Source organism: Mustela lutreola, chromosome X (assembly GCF_030435805.1).
Source record: "Mustela lutreola isolate mMusLut2 chromosome X, mMusLut2.pri, whole genome shotgun sequence".
Lineage (NCBI taxonomy): Eukaryota > Metazoa > Chordata > Mammalia > Carnivora > Mustelidae > Mustela > Mustela lutreola.
In genome coordinates, this window is record NC_081308.1 from 1490808 (window position 1) to 1510827 (window position 20020).

The 20020-nt window shown below is 49.5% G+C and overlaps 2 protein-coding genes across 4 annotated transcripts in view; one reads left to right on the forward strand and one right to left on the reverse strand.

The window, feature by feature from the left end:
• Positions 1-20020, forward strand: part of XG (Xg glycoprotein (Xg blood group)) — a 191436-nt gene that overhangs the window by 85099 nt on the left and 86317 nt on the right. The gene's annotated exons all lie outside the window — the stretch shown is intronic.
• On the reverse strand, positions 202-19995 carry ARSD (arylsulfatase D). 3 transcript variants are annotated; one of them, XM_059158526.1, is made up of 10 exons: positions 19758-19995; positions 18045-18194; positions 12247-12368; positions 9837-9959; positions 6782-7205; positions 6279-6415; positions 4913-5047; positions 3773-3935; positions 2365-2486; positions 202-1038 (listed from the first exon to the last, which is right to left on the reverse strand). In XM_059158526.1, the coding sequence occupies exons 1-10, from the start codon at positions 19799-19801 to the stop codon at positions 680-682; spliced, it is 1779 nt and encodes a 592-aa protein (XP_059014509.1). In that variant the 5' UTR covers positions 19802-19995; the 3' UTR covers positions 202-679. The 3 variants fall into 3 exon arrangements, with proteins under 3 accessions (XP_059014509.1, XP_059014510.1, XP_059014511.1); XM_059158527.1 differs by lacking the exon at positions 19758-19995 and adding an exon at positions 18319-18752; XM_059158528.1 differs by lacking the exons at positions 12247-12368; positions 19758-19995.

The following is a 20020-nucleotide window of genomic DNA, read 5'->3' on the forward strand; positions in this document are numbered from 1 at the left end:
GTGCACCGTGAAAACACCTAACATCTACTCTCTCCGCAGATGTGAAGGGTATGAGACAGTATTAGGAACTAGAATACTAGAATCACCGAGCTGAGACGTGTCCACAACACAGTCCTCTCCTAACCGGAAGCTCATGCCCTCTGGGCACCCTCTCCCCAGCTCCCCCAACGCCACGGTACCCACTCTTCCAAACTCTGCTGGTACCAGTTTTAATTTTTTTATTGTTAAGATTCCCTGAATCAGTGAGATCGTGCGGTCTTTTTCAATCTATGTCTGGCTGATTGCTCTTGGCATAACGTCCTCCAGGTCCGTCTGCGTTGTCACAAGGGGAAGGATCTCCTTGCTCCTCTTGGCCAAGTCATGTTGCATTGTGTGGATGGGTCACCTGTTCTTTCTCCCTCCGTCCATTGATGGGCGCCTGGGCTGTTTGCATGTCTTGGCCGCTGAGACAACTGCTGCTATGAACATGGTGTGGAGGTTTCTTTGAGATCTTGTGTTCATTTGCTGTGGGGAAACACCCAGGAGGGGAATCCCTAGGTCCTAGGGTAGGTCTGTTTTTCATTTTTTTGAGGAGCCTGCCTACGGTTTTCCAGAGTGCTACGACAGTGCAAGAGGGTTCCCCTTTCTCCACATCCTTGTCAACGTGTTTCACCCCACCTGCCCCGTGTGAGGTCCCGTCTCACTGGGGATCTCTGTCCTGCCCGCACGTGCACAGGGGGAAGGTTCCACAGCACGGCTGCAGCCACGGCTTCCAGATGATGTTGCTCAGGGAAAACTGGGGAGGCACCGGACTCAGGGTTCTCCTGTGCTGCTCCACGGCCTCACCCACCCGTGCGACCACCGCGTGGTACCGGGGTTCGGAGCTGGGGGCCAGGGGCCATGCCTCGGAAGGGTCCCTGGAGAGGTCGAAGAGCAGAGGTGGGCTGTGCTGGGTCACGCCGTCCCCGGAGCAGGGGCACACACCTTGGCCGTAGCAGGCCCCCGTCCCCTTGGGGTGGAACTGTGGCGTCATGTAGTGGACCTTCCAGAGTCTTCCACCTGAAGACAAACAGAGTGGTGAACACCTGACCTAAAAGTACCAGCCCTGGGGAAAATCATCAACATCCCATCCAAATAAAGAGAGAGGAGAGGAGAAAACCAGGTGGTTCTTGCCAAGTGTGTCTATATGGTGTGCTCCAGGCACGCAGAGGCAAAGGGACTCATCCCAAAGTGCTCAGTGAGGCTGCCTGCAGGGATGACGGCCACAAGTGCCGTGCTTTCTTCATTCTTACCCTTCCTGCTATTTTGCAATTGTTCCACATCCCCGTCCTAGTTTGGGTAACAGAAGCAAATAGGACCCACCAACACGGTGATTGGCAAAAGAGCTTGCTGTGTACTCAGGGGGTGCATTTGGGTACAGGCCAGATAAAAAAGCCAGTCAGAGGGGGACATGGGGTGCAGCCCTCAGATTCCCTTCCCCTGGACATGTGCCCACCACCAGCTATCATTCTCCATGAGATATGGATTCTTCTCAACTTCTCAGAAAGAGATTTGCTCTGTGATGCTGCATTTCATTCATAATCACGGCCAGACTATGGTGCCAGATGCTCAGTTGAAGACTCATCTGCATGTCGCCATGGCAGGTTCCCCCCCCCCCCCAGTGAAATCAACATTTACATGAGTAGACTGCCCTCCATACCATGGGTGGGCCTTACCCAATCAGTTGAAGATGTAAGAGAGCACAGAATGAGGTCCTCTCAAGAGGAAGGAATTCTGCTTGCAGAGCACAACCCGTGTGTTCTGCCTGACTTTCTACCCTTCGGACTCCAGATGGCAGCATCCACTCCTGCATGACTGTGGGCCGGCCCTGAAGATTTCAGACGTGACCGTCCCCACAGCCACACACGACACAATTCTTGAAAATCGCTCTCTCTGTTTCTGTCCACCCGTTCGTCTACATCTGTCTTTACCTTCCATCTCTATCATCCATTATCTGCCAAGCGACCTCTCTGTCAACTCTGTCATCATCTCTTAATCAGCCTATTCTATGATCCATCCATCCATCCTTGATCTGTCATCTGTTTATCCATACGTCCGTCTATCCATCCTTCTGTCCATCCATCCATCAATGCATCCATCCATATCTCCACTCATCCATCCATCCATCATCTATCCATCCATCTGTCCATCCATCCATCCATCCATCCATCCATCATCTATCCATCCATCTGTCCATCCATCCATCAATGCATCCATCCATATCTCCACTCATCCATCCATCCATCCATCCATCCATCCATCCATCATCTATCCAGCCATTCCACTCGTGGTTCTGTTTCTTGGGGGTGACCCGTCCCCCCGAAACAGGAAAAGACATGTACTCACTGTCCTTCTCATGCCAGCGTGCTGCGTGGAGGTACTTCCCACAGTAATGAAAGAGGAACTCGTGTGCTGAGTGCTCAGCAGTCCCTTGAAGCAAGGGCACCAGGCTACGGCCATCGATCACCCTGATTCGGTGAAGAGACAGAAGGATGAGTCAGACCAAGGCCACTCAGCCTACTGGCACCTGAAAGTGAAACTCCAAGCTCATAAGGGTCTTGCTCATAAGGGCCTTGCTCGTAAGGGCCCTCATAAGGGCAAGAGGAACAGAGATGAGTTGTCTCCCCAACTCTGTCCAGACTGCAAGTTGCTAAGCAAGAGACATGTCGCTCTTTCTAAAGAAAAAGTCACTAAGTTGTGGGGTCATTTGTTACACAGAATGGCATACACAGTGTGCACACAGACATACACACACCATTCCAGCCTTGCCCGTCATGGCCACAGGACCATATTTTTAAAAAGTCCTCAATCTGAACTTAATGTACAAAAGTTACACTTTTCCTTACACTTGTAAAGCACTTCTATTTTAATTATACCCTAATTATGACGGTTCCATATCCTGTGTCTACTTGGCTGGGTCACGGGTGCTCAGGGATGTGGTGAAACGCCAGACTGAGGATTGCTATGAAGGCATTTTTTAGACACAGTTAACATCCACGGTCAGTGGACTCTGAGCAAAGCAGCGCACCCTTCACAAGGAAGGTGGGCCTCGCAGAATCAGTTGACGGCTGCCAAGAGCAAAGACTGAGGTTTCCCAGAGAAGACAGAATTCTGCCTCAAGAGCATAACAGGGAAATTCTGCCTGAGTTTGCAGCCTGCTGGCCTGGCATAAGGATTTCAACTTCTTAGCCTCCACAATGTCAGGAGCCAACGCCTTAAATGCCTTATTTTATAAACACACAGACACCCGAACATACACTGTTGGTTTTGTCTCTCTCATACAGGACTATTTATTTGTCCCCTTAAGTGGAGGAATATCAGACGATTATCAAAATACTTACTGCTTTGTTTTATCTTGGATTAGGAACAGTCTTTGGTCCTGCCCTAATATCGAAGTGATAAGTCATTTTTAATGCATGCTGTGATAGCCCCATCAACCCATGGGCAAGAGTGCACCTTAGGAAATCAGGGGAAGGTGTTTCAACGGAACGACTTCTAATGCTTTCATCTCGCCATTGTTGTGCTGAGTTATAAAATCTTACCAAAACGGCAAAATGGGTAGATGGACCCGATACTTCCTTTAATCACGTTTTACTGAGCATGATTAGTTTGCAGTAGGCTGTCCCTTCCCTTTGAGAATGTGAGAACTTTCTAAATGTCCCCATATCATGGTAGGATTTCTCCCCTACGTGTGAAATAGTCAAAGGACAACTTTCAGCAACTGGGGAGGGAGGGAGTCTCATGACACGTGTACCTGTCCTGGGGCACATGGCCGCCCCCCAGCTGGACCACGGTGGGGAAGACATCCATCAGGCTGGTGGGCTCGTGGATCACTCGGCCGGCCGGCAGCACCCCAGGCCACCGGAAGATCCCCGGCACGCGGATGCCGCCTTCCCAGCCCCCCATCCCTTTGCCTCCTGTAAGGAAGTGTCGTTAGAATTCTCCAGGAGATGGTCCCATCCACATGCACACCTGGGCACACCTGTCTGTCTCTGTACGTGCCTGGTTACCCCACACATAAACAGACATGATGGCAGCCTGCATTTCCCAAAAATGTTTGCAACAATAAATTCCAGAACCTCGTCACTGCCCTGTGGGCAGGTGGAGTCTACATGCTCTTCTTTTAAGATCTGGCAGGTCTCTGTGACCACGGGAACACACAGGGTGTGCAATGCATGGCTTCAGAATTATAATGGGGGCTTAAATTTTACACCATGTACGGCTGGTGGCTCCTGTCTTCCTCCATCCTTTTTCCTTCTGGAAGGACCAGGAATTGGTCTGGCAGCCCATGAAAAGGACCCATGTCTATGTCTGAGAGATGAAATGTAGGCACAGGGTTACCGCACCCAACCATGGTTGAGAACATGCATGGCGGGCGACTGATATTCTTATTGCTGTTCAAACGAGTGCAAAGGCATCGCAAGTATTGATTTTGGTGTTGCAGATAAATTTTAGCAAGTAGCTGACATCATAAATACGGAATCCATGAATCATGGAGAAAATGACTGTATCAGACTTTTAAAAATACGGCAATATAAAGGTGCCATGCCCTAAATCTCACAAGATAGAGTGGAATACAGAGACGCACGTAACTAAGGTTATAGTTACAGTGCGATGTTTGATTTACGATGGCATTTCTTTTAATTTTATCTTGATTATTTATTTGCAGATCTCCCTCTCCTACTAAAATATAAGCCCTTTAAGGGAAGGGCATGTGTCTTTTTTTTCTCTCTTGGTACGCGTATAGGATTTGGTGTAGAGCGGTTGTTCAAGAAATCCCCCTTTGAACGTGCACGCTCTTTCCCCCTTCTGCTTGCTCTCCAGGCTGTAACACTGAGAATCATTTGGTGGTTCCCACATCTGCCTCTTAACCGCCAATATCCAATGGTCTCACCTCGGAATATCCCATTCCATCCCCCCAGCTGGCTGTGTCCGTCTCTTGCCTCCAAATGTCCTCCGTGATCAGAGGTGAAATACGTGACTGTCGTGTTTTTCAAACCGTGGACTTCGAGTGCTTTAAGGATCTCACCTATAAGAGAAACCGAACAATTCAGGGCAGAGCGAATGAATCACCACCAGCAAATCCAACTCAAATTTGCCCTTTCTTGCTAGAAAGTCCCATAAGGGGACTGTGTAGTCACCGTCATTACGAATGTGGTCACACAGTGTGAACCCTTTCTGATGTTCCCAATTCCACAGGATTCAGAATCTTGTTTACAAAGGTATCACTAATACAGAAAACAAAATAAATGGCTTAAAGCCAATATGTTGTTGGCATATGTGTCCATAATGACTGCATGGGGTTGGAGTGTGGTAAGAAAGAGTCCTGATGGGAAAATCCCATCAAGATAGGAGGAAGCCAGAGCTGTGAGCCTCCATCTGCATGTGGAGGGGGGCAAGGCTCAGGAGAGCAGCACGGTCTACCAGCCATGCACTCGCTTTATCCATGGAGACCAAGTGCACACATCTACAGCCCTGAAGGAAAGATTTTACACCACATGGGGACTGTGCAGCACTGGAAATGCATGTTTCTAGAGCACGATGTAATCCACTCTCCCGTTTTGGGGTTGTCTGCCTCTCTACTTGATGCATCGTAGCACTACAGCTTTTCCAGGATAAGCCCTTGCACCCTGCAAGGATTTAGATGTCTGCATTCTCTTAACAATCTCTATACACTTGAAGGGAAGGTAACAGTGTATCAACTATACGTCAAAGTAAAAACAAACAGAATGTACCATCTCATCGGCTCTCTCTGGGCTTTCTCAAGGCCACGGGAGGAATGCATTGTTGGTCTGTTGCCCTGAATGATAGAGCATCCTTGCTTCACATTCTGTAATATGTCATGATGGCTTTATTATTTTTTTTAAGGTTTCATGTATTTATTTGAGAAAGAGAGAGCATAAAGATGGCGGAGAAGTAGACAGAGAGGGAGAAGCGGACTCCCCGCTGAGCAGGGAGTTCTGACATAGGGCTTGATCCCAGGACCTGGGGACCATGACCTCAACTGAAGGTAGACACTTAGCCAACTGAGGCACCCAGGTGCTCCTCATGATGGCTTTAAATAATGCGCTTTGTAAAAGGATGATTTTGTGCAGAAGTAGGTTGAAGGAGCACGTGAATGATATGGGGAACTTTCTCCCAATTCTTTGCCTTTTCTCTTCTTCTTTATTGCAACTTGGTTCATACTGAGGTGGCCCATCTGTTACCAGAGTGGAGCGGTGAGGCCAAGCCGAATGATGCATGGCCGTGCCTTGACTCACCTACAAGCCAGTCCATCTCCTCCACATTGTCGCCATATAAGCCGTGCTGGCTTTTCCCGAGAAAGCGTTTTGTGGTCACCAGGGGAATGTGAACATGTAGCAAAGACACGAAGAGGAGGAATGGCCGGTGCTTATTCCTGAAAGAAGAAAAACATGCTTCAGACACGATGGCACCTGTTTCAACACTATCTGAGCCACCTGGGTCCCTGAAACCCATCTCCCCATCGGGACTCAGGTACTATGAGAACTCATCTCCTCTTTAAAAACGGGATTACCGGGGCGCCTGGGTGGCTCAGTGGATTAAGCTGCTGCCTTCGGCTCAGGTCATGATCTCAGTGTCCTGGGATCGAGCCCCACATCAGGCTCTCTGCTCAGCAGGGAGCCTGTTTCCCACTCTGTCTCTGCCTGCCTCTCTGCCTACTTGTGATCTCTCTCTCTGTCAAATAAAATAAATAAAATCTTTAAAAAAAAAAAAATAAAAATAAAAATAAAAACGGGATTACCTTTCAATATAGGAAACGGCTTCGCGCAGCATGTGACCTGCCATACTTTCCAAAACCATGGGCTGCTCTATGACGTCATGGTCTCTCATCAGGATACAGTTCCAACGACGCACAAACCCAAAGCTGGCATACCAGGAGACGAAGAAGAGGAAGACGAGGCTGGCTGCCCCCAGGATTCCCTTCCAGGACACAGAGATGAACCCGCAAGTCTTGCCAACCGCAATGGTCAGGACCCCTAGAGCCGCCATCTGGGTGTACTGCCACAGTCTGGATCTAGTCATGGCGTCCACTTCTGGGGGCCTGCCTGGCTGACAGTCATTCACAAGCGTGAAAGGCATGCCGTAAAAATAGTCAAATCCGTGGTTCAGTGGATGGTGGCAGTGGTCATTGCGGGATTCACAATTGACACCCTGGTGCCATTTTCCTGAAGATAAGAGCAAGAAGTTAGACAAGAACACACATGGAGGTGCTCTGTTTGACCCCAGTCATCTTCTCAAAAATTTGGATTATATAGTTACCCTGCTGTTTGCAAATACCGAACAAACGTATGGCGGTCGTGAGATTAAAGGTTCAAGATATTCTGGGCTGTTAGGAATTAAAATTTGCAACCCTAGACTGCTATTAAATAACTATAAAAAATTTGCAATTTTTAATTAAAATTATTAAATTATTAATTATATAGTATATATAGTATATATACTATATGTATAGTATATATAAAATACTATATATAGTATTTTAAATATTAATAAGTTATTTTAAAATTATTTAAAATATTAAATTATTTTAAAATTTAATAAATTAAATAACTACTAAAAATTTGCAATTTAAATAACTATTAAAAATTTGCAACCCTAGACTGCTATTAAATAACTATTCTGCTATTAAATAACTCAGAAAATATCATTTATGGATATTTCTTACTTAAAAGACAGCCCCTTGATAAAAGGAGTTGGTTCTAGCATAATCTTACCACAGAGTAGAAGTAACCAAGTAAGCAAGAAATGCTTCTAAGAGATTTTTTTCCCAAAGGCTGTAATTTTATAATACCATTGAGATGGAACATGAGAAAGCCCATATATCAGATTCTAGAAGGATACACAAGAATTGGGTTCTCTCCAGATGCTTAGCCAGCTTACATTTAGCTACAAAATAGGACAGAAAAGGGTCCAATGTACCAGTCACCATAATTTCCAAGTACAGAGGTTAAACGCGGTCCCCACCCTGTTCTTCTCTCCCATGGTTCACACAGGGTCTTCAGAACCTGTAGGATCGGTTCTAGTTCCAAGCCTGGAGACCTCCCTTTCTATCCCTGCTTACATTTAAGGAGGTGAGAAGGTCGGGATGGGGTGGAACAGGTGGAGAAGGAAAGTATACAGGATGGTCTCCATCTTGTCCACTGTCTACCACTTGGAAGGTGGAGAACACCCTTGTCTAAGTCCAGATGGGGTGTGTGCACCAGAAGAATAAAGATTCACAGAAGGAACCGAAATGCAGGTCTGCAAGTCCAGTAAACACAAAATGAATCCACTTACCTAGTTTTAAACATAATTCCCCACCCCCAAAGAGTATGAGATACCTGGTGGCGGTGGGCTCAAGGACATTGGGTCGTTGACCCAACGGTGGTGAGTTGGTAATGGAAAGTTCCAGTCAATTTGAGTGAGTAAGAAACTTTACTCTACTTCTCAGGATTGAGAAGAGAAATACAGGTGACAGAGCAGATGCATACAAAGTCCTTGAAAATGCCCTTGAAAATGGGTTATGCGATATGCTGAGTATCTGTGTCTCCCTAAAATTCCTATGTTGAGACCTGACCATAAGGGTGATGGTATTTGGAGTTGGGACCTTGGATAGGAAATTAGGTCCTCAGGATGGAGCCCCCATGAATGGGATTAGTGCCCCCAAAGAGACCTTCATGCCTTCTTACATGTGAGGGCACGGAGAGAAGACGGTCATCTCTGAAGCAGGGTGAGGTCCTCACCAGACGTGGAGTCTGGATCTTGGATGTCTCAGCCTCCAGAACTCTGGGAAGTAAGTCTACATAATCTCTACTTCTAAAGTAGCAGGACATTTTAAAAGGGAGGGTGGAAGAGGTGACTACCCCATGTCCAACCCAATCACCACGTTGAACTCAACAGTGACTCTGAGTGTGGAAGAGCTGGTGAGGAATTGAATGGGACCCCCTGCATGCAGACTGGATTGAATCTTCCCTTGATCCCCCTGCACACAGAGCTGATCGAGTCTTCCCTTGACCAAGGGTTTGGGGAAGACGACCTCATCATCTGGCCTCGGAGATTCCTGTTAAGACACTACTTCTAGGAGCGCTTGGGTGGCTCATGGGTTAAGCCGCTGCCTTCGGCTCAGGTCATGATCTCAGGGTCCTGGGATCGAGTCCCGTGTCGGGCTCTCTGCTCAGCAGGGAGCCTGCTTCCTCCTTTCTCTCTCTGCCTGGCTCTCTGCCTACTTGTGATCTCTCTCTGTCAAATAAATAAATAAAATCTTTTTTTTTTTTTTTAAAAAAAGACACTACTTCTAAACACACAGGCTGAGCAAGGAATGAAAGTGTTCCCAAGCATCTGGTCCATGACAGGTGGGTGCCCATCTGTAAGGAAGCCACCTAGCAGGTGTCGGAGTGCCGTTCTCAGACAGGGGGTCTTACGAGGTTGGCCCTGCCTAACGATGTGCGAGCAATAGGCTCTCCAGAGGATTTCCATCATTCCCTAAATAATAAGTGTGGCTCTGTGTCTAAAATGTTTGCAAGACGTGGTTTTGCTGAACGTCTGCTTTCCTTCTGGAGGCTGGGGTTTTGGGGCGGGTGCCAGGCAGCAGGTGTCTAGGAGACCAGCCCCTAATACAAAGCCTGGGAATGGAAAGAAAGAGGCAAATCCCCCAAGAGGTTGAATTCAAACGGCTTGTCAATGACAGAAGTTCCAATGGTGTGACCGATCCAAGAGAGGTCATATAGGGCCAGCACCCAGTTTTGGTTCTGACATGTAACTTTTTCCCCTGGTAGGGAAACAGGCTGATCCTCCTGCTCCCTGAATGCTATGAGTACCTATAAGGCCGGTTGCATAACCTTGCTGCTGCAGGACTCTTGCAAACGTGGTTTCGTTCGTGGGGAGTCCGCCCGATCCCGCGTTCCACTGGAGGGCACGGTACCCATCATCGGCTTCCATGCCTGCGGAGCAGAGCAGAGAGCAAGGACTCACTCTCCCTTGACTACAGCAAGGGTTCTTGCCTGGGGAGGAAGCTGACCCTTCAACCTGTCTGGCATTGGTCTGGGTTTCACAATTGCAGGAGGGGCGCTGCTGGCCTCAGCTGGGGGAAACACCCTACAGTGCCCAGGTTGCCCCCACCATAGAGACTCATCCAGCCCAAATGTCAGCAGTGCTGAGGGTGAGAAACCCTGCCTTGGCATGAGAGAGTCTGTCTGTTTCTCTCTATCATCTAACTCTATCCATCCATCCATCATCTCTTCACCCATCTATTCATGTATCATCTATCAATCGTCAACTGCTTACCTACTTACCTATTCATCCATCCCTATCTCTCTCTCTCTATCATCTATCTGTCTATCGTCTAACTCTATCCATCCATCCATATATCCACCCACCCATCCACTCACCCGCCCATCTAGCCACCTATTCACCTACCCATCCATCAATCTACTAATTATCACCTATCAATCTATTATCTATCTATCATCTAACTCTATTCGTCCATCTATCAATCTACTCATCTATCATCTATCATCTATCATCTAATTCTATCCATCCATCCATATATCCACTCACCCATCCACTCATACAGCCATCTGGTCATCTATGCACCTAGCCATCCATCAATCTGTTATGTACTTATTATCTATAATCTATCTATCTAATCTATCATCTATCTATCATCTATCTATCATCTAACTCTATCCATCCATCCACATATCCACCCACCCAGTCATCTATGCACCTAGCTATCCATCAATCTGTTATGTACCTATTATCTATAATCTATCTATCTAATCTATCATCTATCTATCTATCATCTAACTCTATCCATCCATCCATATATCCACTCACCCATCCACTCATACACCCATCTAGTCATCTATGCACCTAGCCATCCATCAATCTGTTATGTACCTATTATCTATAATCTATCTATCTATCTAATCTAGCTATCATCTATTTATCTATCATCTATCTATCTCTATCTTCTATCTCTGTATCTTCTGTACATTATCTATCTATGGCAATGGTTCCCAACCAAAGGTAATTCTGCCCCCCAGGGAACACGTGGCAAATGCCCAGTGACACTTTTGGTTGTCACAACTTGGTGGGGAGAGTTGGCTCTCCCCAGTAGTAGTGGCTGCTACTAACATCTTGCACATAGAGACCTGACCCCCAGCATCTCAGAATGTGACCGTGTTTGAAGATAAGGTCTTTAAAAGAGATCAGGTCTTTTAAAGAGGTAAAAAAAAAAAAAAGAAGTCGTTGGAGTAGGCTCTGTTCCCATAGGAATGGGGTCTTTATAAGAAGAGGAGCTACAGACAGATGGCCACGTGAGGACAGGGAGAGAAGGCAGAGTCTATACGCCAAGGAGAGAGGCCTCAGGGGAACTAGCCCTACCCTGGATCTCAGACTCCCAGCCTCCAAGATGGTCAAAAAAGTAATCTGTGTTGTTTAGGCTGGTCCTTCTGTGGTATTCCGTACAGCAGCTCGGACAAACAAAACCTCAATATTCCAATATGTAAATGTACTCGCTTATTAACCCCCTCTTCCACTGATGAACTGTGTCTGTGTTTGCAACGTACAGATGTACAGACAACGTTCAGTGCTGCTGTGAAGTTCTCATTCCATCTTTTGTAGAACTTGCATGTGTGCACATGTTGGGCTCCTCCTTAGGAATTCCTGGGTCATGGGAGTGCCTGCTTTCAGCTTAAGCAGACAGACAACCTTGAGGATCTCACCAACCTTGTCCCTTTCTGACTCTGACCCTCCTACTTTTCCCTTAGAAGGATGTTGGTGATGACACTGGGCCACCTGCATAATCTAGGGTAATGTTCCCATCTGAAGATCCTTCACCTAACCCCAGCTTCAAAGTCCCTTTTGCCATATAAGGATTTAGGATGTGGGATCTTTGAGAACCATCCTTTAGTTTCCTATATGCTCACCCAAAGCCTATCTGAAATCATGACTACACACCCAGATGGACTAAAATATTTAAACAAATAAACACAATGTCAACCATAACCAGCTACCCTTGCAGAGTTTCCGTCTCTGAATTCCCAATCAACCCAATCATCGCATGACTACCTAAAACACACCAGTCTTCATGTCATTTGAGGGGATACCATTGCCCATTAAATGTGCACTGTTCTACGTGGATCTTGACCATCGCTGATCACATTGAGGACAAGTAATGAGTAGACGCAGGCTTGCCCCCTTCTCAGTCGTCCCGGCAACACTGACCTGATCTGAAGGAGTGCCTCCCCGTGAGGAAGGAAGATCTGCTGGGGGTGCAGAGGGGGGCGGCCGCCAGGTGCTGGGTGAGCCTCACGCCTTCCTCTGCAAGCTGGTCAATATTGGGCGTCCTGAGTAAACCACACACAAACATCCCTGTCAAGACAGCCCTTACAGGGATCCCTGCACCAAAGGGCATGGCATGGAGTACATCAGTGTTTCCTGAGGGTTTTATGATTAGTTGCATATGGTGTCTTGCAAAGGCAGATGGACCCATCCCCAAAACAACCAGCATGAGCACATGGATTGAGGACCTCTCGCTGCAAAAGGGGCTGAGCCCTTGTCCCGGGGTCTGGGGCTGCAGCCCAGCCCACTGCATGCATAGCCACCGTCTGAGCCCATCGCATCACCCGGAGGAGGTCTTGTGGGCCAGGAACAAGCTTCTCTGGATGCTGTTGCTGTGTGTAGGGATAAGAGTTGCACAACGTCTTGGTCTTACGGTCTACTCCTGTCTGCCAGGAGGTTGTGACCACACCAACCTACTGGCTTGCAAAGGTGGGTCCCTTACAGCTCGCTACCCTTTGCTCCTCTGTGAGCACGCTCTAGTTCACAAATGGGAAACGGTCTTCCCAATCCAATGGGGGGAAGGAACACCATGCCTTTCCTGTTTGTACCACCAAGTTTCCATGTGGATGGGTTAAATGGCAGAGGGCAAGTGGATTAAAGAGACACGGGAAGACATGAAGAGTGAAGCCACTGGCCAGAATAAAATCTGTGAGAGATGATACCTAAAATTTCCTTACTGGGCAAGTGTTCTAATGGCCCAAGTTCAAAGGCATCTTTGGAGACGAATTGAGGCATGGCTGGAGGCCTTTCTTGTTGAGTATGAGTGTTGGCGGAGGGTGCTGAGGGAGTTGACAATGGTCCACAACCATTATTTATGGGGAGGAGCCTCAGGGTCCCTGTTCTCCCAGTGCCCTGGGAGAAGCATGCAGACGTGACCATGGCTTTTCTGAAGGTCTGGGCAGGCTCAGGCTGAGTCCTATACTAGTAGATGCTGTTTTCTTGGACACAAGTCTCTTCCAAAGCCTTGTGACCCAGAGGATCCCCGTCCATAAGTTTTGTGGATAGAGGACAGAAATATGATGACTCCTGAAGGACTTTGGGATGCCTACCGGCTCCCAAAGGACTTCTGGGAGCCGGTGGGCCTCCCAAAGTCCTAATGTGGGTTTTTGGATTCAAGAACTTCAGACGCATCAAAACCATCACCAAGACCATCCTCCAAATGTTGAGGTAAATACCTTTCTTACTAACTCAGATGGGTGTTGCCAGTTTTGAAGAACACATTTTTCGTTTTAATTGTTGCTTTTGTTTGGGGGTGAACACAGTACTTGTGGTCTAAAAAATATGAAAAATTACAACTGTATCCTTCAAAATCCTCAAAGGTGGAGAAGCACAGAGGTGAGGGGCAGAAGGACAGTGTTCAAAGGATGTTTGGTGTAAATGCATAGGAGGCCAGTAAATAACTTCTAAGTTAGTGTAGTAATACAATAGTGTAACATCTTTGGAGATTATTAAAGTGAAAAGCTGCATTTCTGGAATCCCTGTGTTATCTTTAGACCCAACGACTTCTTAGTCAGCAGAGTGATCTCCACGTTTGCAAGGAGACAAGCAAAGTTGGGAGCCTGAGTCACTCGTCCCTGGTCACGGAGCTAGAGAGTGCCAAGGAGGGTTTAACACCTCCATTAAATTACACCTTATCTGCGTGACTTAAAAAATCCACCGAGGGTACCGTTCTGGAGGTTGTGGGACAAGTATGTCCATCCTCAGGCTCATATCTTCCATTAAGCATGGATTTTATGATAGTTCACAACCACCCGTCCACTTTGGGACCACTAAAGCTTTTTTCCTGATGGCTTTGTTTCTATTTAAAGACAGTCCCCCTTGCCCTCTTGTGTGCAAGCTGTTGTCTGTACTCATTCAGCTGTGGCTTCCAGGCTCGTCCTGCATGCCCAGAAACCACAGCTGAGGTCAGTATTTCAGACACCTGCTGCTCTGGGCAGCTGCTGGGGCCCTGCCATGCCTCTGTTTTCAGGGAACAGCTGTGTCAGTCAAGACCGTTCTGGCCACTTTGCTCATCTTGAACTTTTTAAAAAATTGCAACCAACCCAAATATAAATGCTGTTATTAAAAAAAAAATCACCCATTCTGTACTCATGCTGGTTGTTTTCAATAATCCAACTGTAAAAATTTATTTTTAACTAAACTATGAACACGAATTACAAGGGCTTATAGGATTCTACCAATTAAGTATAGTTATATTAGCTTTGACCTATTTTCTCAGGCTACAAAAGTTCTATCTCTAGCTTGATATCTAATCTATTATGTACCAGTAAATAACCATCTGTCTACCCATCCTTCCACCCCTTTCCATCCAACCATCCATCATCCATCTTTCCATCCATCCAACCATCCAACCATCCATCCATCCATCCAACCATCCATCCAACCATCCATCCATCCAACCATCCATCCATCCAACCATCCATCCATGCATCCATCCAACCATCCATCCATCCAACCATCCAACCATCCAACCATCCATCCATCCATCCATCCATCCAATCATCCAACCATCCATCCAACCATCCATCCATCCATCCATCCATCCATCCTTTCTTCCATCCATCCATCCAACCATGCAACCATCCATCCATCCATCCATCCATCCTTTCTTCCATCCATCCATCCAACCATGCAACCATCCATCCATCCAACCATCCATCCATCCAATCATCCAACCATCCATCCAACCAACCATCCATCCATCCATCCAACCATCCATCCATCCATCCAACCATCCATCCATCCATCCATCCAACCATCCAACCATCCATCCATCCATCCAACCATCCATCCATCATCCATCCATCCATCCATCCATCCAACCATCCATCCATCCATCCATCCAACCATCCATTCATCCATCCAATCATCCATCCATCCATCCATCCAACCATCCATCCATCCATCCATCCATCCAACTGTTGTCTGTCTAGCTATCTCTCTTCTATCAAGTATTTATGTCCAACACATGTCTTCATGATTATCTACACTGGGGAACAGAATGAAAAATACCACAGGTTTCAACCTCGCACAGAAATCTTCTGCAGAATCTCATTCCTCCACTTGTGAAAAGATACCCTAAGACAGGAAAAATGCTCCTGATTTTTAAATTCTGTGCTTCTCAATCAATTTATGTCATCTCCTTCTTTCCCTAACCAAGCTGACTGGCAAAGATAATCCTAAAATATTACTCTCAAGTGCCTTTCATTTTTTTATGCATTCTTTCTCTTTTAAATAACCCTCTGGCCTGTGGGATCGGATATTTTTATTCTAAAAACAGAGGGAAAGTATGGGAGTGTCTGAAAGTGATACCAATATGCTGAGAAACCACCCAGTGACTCTCAAAAAAGGAATGGATGGGCAGGGCATGTATGACATTTTCCTGAAAGAAGACATATCTTTTCTTCCTATTATGCTAATAAAACAAGCAGGTTACACATGTATTTGCAGATTGGTTTCTGTCATTAACACATGTCTGGGGCGGGGGTTCACTTCCACGTTTTGCATCATGGTCCCAGAAGGAAAGGTGGAGATTATCCAAAGGCCTATGTGAACAGGGGAAACTGAGGCTGGACGTATGACTGATGGCACAGATACAGAGAAGCAGGATTAGGGCCACAGAGCCAATCCTAGGGCTCCCTCTTCTGTCCTGACCTCCTGTTCCCCCAAACCTTGGTGACTACACATTCATTACACACCTCGTGGGTTCTCGACTTCCCTTTCTTACAAGGCAAGATATGAAACACAGACCCGGTGTGTCCCACATGAGCCAGTGGAGTGACTGTAAACAAGGGTGTCTGACATTTTCTAGGATATCTAGGCACAGCAGATCCCCTGATTCCTGGAGAGAATTCTATGGGACGTACTTACTAGTGAAGAACGGTTTATGTGCTGGAGGAGTCGGAATGATTTCACAGCACATCTCCAAAGGATGAAGGCACAGATGCGTTAGAGCATGTGCAGTCAATTCCCCCTCGAAAGCCAAGACAGGGTGTACCTTTCCCTAAACTGGGTGGTTTTTACATCTTCTACCTGTCAGCCTTGATGGCTTGCTTGGGCAAAACTGTTAAAAGGATGTGCCCTGCTCGTGTTGGGGTGGCTGGATGTGCTGTGGAGACAACAATATGAAGACCATGGAAGCGCAGTAGGTTTGGGCAGAAAGCCCACATTCCTCATAGGCTGACTGCAAGGGGCATGGGCTCGACATGGGTAAGGGTCGCTCTGCAACCCATGGGGCCAGCTGGCTCAATGTCTTCATCAGTGAGTCAATGCACTAAATTAAGAGAACATTTTCGCCGCCTTTAGGATGTCCCCAAACACCGTCCTTGCGCTCGGCCTATATTTTAGTTGGAAGGAGAAACACTAGACATGAACAACACCACCATCACCACCCCCCCACACATATATCATGGGTGCTGCCCCCTAGCGTTGGTATTGGGTATGCAATCCCAGTTTCTCCATTAATTTCTTGGCTTAAGTTTTCTTAACACACACCGGCAGGCTGCAGGAGGTCCTGAAGGGTTAGGAATTCGTCCTAGGAATCCTGGGGTACACGATCCAGTCCATTACATAGAGTGATGGCTGAGAGAGGGCAAGGCGTGCTCTTGGGCTGTGAAAATGTTCTAAAATGCATCGTGGTGACTTTTCGGAAGCTACCAGAAACCAATGGATTGTCCAGTTTTGTTGGGGGAATGGTCTGTCCCGGCAGGTATAACTGGGCAGGCTCAGCGTTGGGGGGAGGAAGGTCCCTGCATACACAGGGCAGTGTCTGCCGCTGTTGGAAAGGTCGCGACCAAAGGGGGTGGGCCTGGGTCTATCCTGGGCAGTCCCAACATGGGCTGCTAAGGCTAAGACAGATCGTGTGATGCTGCCCTGGTGGTCTTTCTAAAAGAAATGGAATGAGGGGCTTCTTGTCTCCTGTTGCACAGATTATGCAAACACCATCGTGCACATATTTGCCAGGAGGGAAGACGCAGGAGCCTGCGTATTGTGAATATGGAGGTCCACCGAGGTCCGCTGAGGTCCCCACAGCGAGTGAGTAGCAGCCTCAGGGGCACAGCTGTCCTGTCCTAATCCCCAGTATTTGTGAATGGGACCTGACTTGTAAACGGGTCTTTATAGGTGTCATTAGTTAAGGATCAAGGAATGAGCTCATCCTAGATCAGGGTGGCCCTAAAGTCAATGACAGGTGTCCTTGTAAGAGACAAAAGACAAGATACAGACACAGAGGAGAAGCCACGGGAAGACGGAAGGCAGAGATGGGAGGGATGTGGCCACCAGCGTAGGGACGCCTGGAGCTCCAGAAGCTGGAAGAGTCAGGAAGGACCCTGTCCTGGTGCCTCTGGAGGGGGCTCGGCCCTGCCCCGCCTGGATCTCAGGTTTCTGGTCTCCAGGACTGGGAAGAGAAGAAATTCCTGCGTCTCAAATTACTCCATTTGTTCTCTTTTGTTCCAGCAACACTAAGAAAGGAATACACCCAACCACCCGAGTGCCATGGTGTTTGAACATTTCAGTTTCAGACCCAGCTTCCCGGTCAAAAAATAATTTCTTGGGGGTTCACGTCGGATGACCTGAGGGCTTTCCCACTACGGGCAGCTTTCAAAGACATCATAACCCACATGCGTTCTCCCACACAGACACCCACGACCCCTAGAACCACCAGCATCACCAGCCCGTTATACCTGAGCGTACGGTTCCCATAGCAACCAAGATCCCCAATGCCAAGATCGTCTGCCATTATCAGTAGAATATTGGGTTGAAGGGCATTTGCGGCTTTTAACTCGGACGTCCTCAGGAGCAAACACAGAAGGAGCGGACCCCACAAAAAGTCCCTGGAGAGACAACCAACAAGGCCCAAATTAACGTCCAGGATTTGTCATGTTCAGTGGGCATTTCCCAAGCGGCTTGCCGGGAAGGCACGTGCGTTCGCCCTGCATCAGGATTTAACCTCCTCACCCCGTTGGTCCTTAATTCTGCTACTTCGGCGGGGGCGCTCCTTAAAGGGCTGAGCGCTTGTCTTCCAGGGGCGCCTTTCCTGGTGCAAAGGCGGCCAGAGCACACCTTCGGTCCCTGGAGCCACCCGACAGGAGGTAGGCGGACCCAGAGGGTCGGAGCAGCGGGACACAGGCATTTTAAAAGGAAGAATGTGGGATTCAGGGCACCCCGGCCACGACAGGGAGACAAGGCACTGCTGGTGCGACCCAGTAGAGACAACACGGTCTTGGAGCCGCGTGGCCACCAAGGCCCCCGCGGGGCGCGCTAGGGACCGCGCGGGAAAGGGATTTGGGGCGTCCCGGACGCGGATCTCCGACCCTGCCCGCCCCCTAACCCGGCTGAACGCAGGGCCTGGGGCGCCCAGGTCCTCCTGCCTGGCTGGCAGCTCGAGCGTGCCTCGGGGCCGGCCTGCAGAGCCCCCAGTGCTGTCCTGTGCCCTGATTGCGCCCCCGTGCGCCAGCCGTCCGGGGCAGGGAAGGTCCCGGAGGCACAGGGCGGAGGCGGAGCGTCCAGCGGATTGTGGAGAGGGGGAGGCGGGGGCACGGCCGCTCTCCGGCGACGGGGTCTTCGGGAACTGGGCAAGTCTTAGCGCTGGGGGCCAGGGCTCCGCTCCGGATGTGGGGGTGGGCAAGGCTCCGCTTGGGCTAGGGGAGGCCGGGCCGGGGGCCGGAGGCCGGAGCGGGGCGGGGCGGTGCCAGAAGGAGGAAGCCGCGCGCTTTGGGAGGCGGGGAAGCGGGTGCTGGACCGGACGTGTCTCAGAGTGGGGGAGGGTGCGGCCGTGCTGGGATGGGGGGGGGCGGAACAAAGCGGGGATGCCCCCACTTTGGAGCAAGGGTGGGGTTGAGGGGACGTCGCGGTGCTGTCAGGGTGCGGAACCAAGGGGGGGGACCGGGTGTGTCCTAGAGAGTGGGGATTGGGGACACGGCCGCACTCCGGGGGTTAGGCGCCAGGGAGCGGGAGGGGGCGTGTGCTGGACGAGGGGGCACGCGGCAGCGCTCGGGGGGGGGGGGGGGGGGGAAGAGGGTGTTTTGGGGGCCTGGTGCTGGCGCTGCTGGAGGAGAGGGTACTCGGGATCAAGGAAGCGCGTCCTACGTAGTGGGGGATGGGGACCAGGCCTCGCTCTGCCGGGGCGTGGCCTCTGCGCACCAGCCCGGCGGTTCCCCTTCCTGCCGAGGGCCCTCCCTCCCTCTCCTGGGTCCAGCCGCCCCTCTCCTCCCGTCCGGCTCCAGCTCCCCGGCTCCGCGTCCCTGCGACTGCGGGGCGGACGTCGAGCTGCGTTTTGGTGACTCCAAGGCGCACGCACCGCCCGCCCGTCCCGGGGGCCACTGTCGCCCAGTGTGCGCCTCCCCCAGCCCTCATGCCCGCCCCGAGTGGGGGCCGCGTCCTCGGGCCCCGCGCACCTGGCAGCGGGCGCGGCGCGTCCCCTCGGAGCCCTGAGAGCCATGGCGGCGCGCGGGCCGGGCGCGCAGGACCTTGCCCCCAGCGCGCGGACCCGGACCCGCCCACGCAGCGGAGTCCTCCGGGCGGTAGGGCCCCGTCCCGCCCAATCCGTTTAATCTCCTGTCGCCCAGGTCTTTCCGGGAATTGATCTTGGAAACCGGTTTTCCCGAATCTCGGTGGCCTCCGGGCGGACACTCCTGGGAGACAATGAGATACCCGGGCT

Bases quoted from the DNA above. Each gene is read 5' to 3' on its own strand.
- ARSD (XM_059158526.1), bottom strand. From the start codon at position 19,801: ATGGCTCTCAGGGCTCCGAGGGGACGCGCCGCGCCCGCTGCCAG. The intron at 18,195-19,757 runs GTGCGCGGGGCC...TTGTCTCTCCAG, and splicing joins CGCGCCGCGCCCGCTGCCAG to GGACTTTTTGTGGGGTCCGC. The intron at 2,487-3,772 runs GTACACGTGTCA...TCACCGAATCAG, and splicing joins GGCCATGTGCCCCAGGACAG to GGTGATCGATGGCCGTAGCC.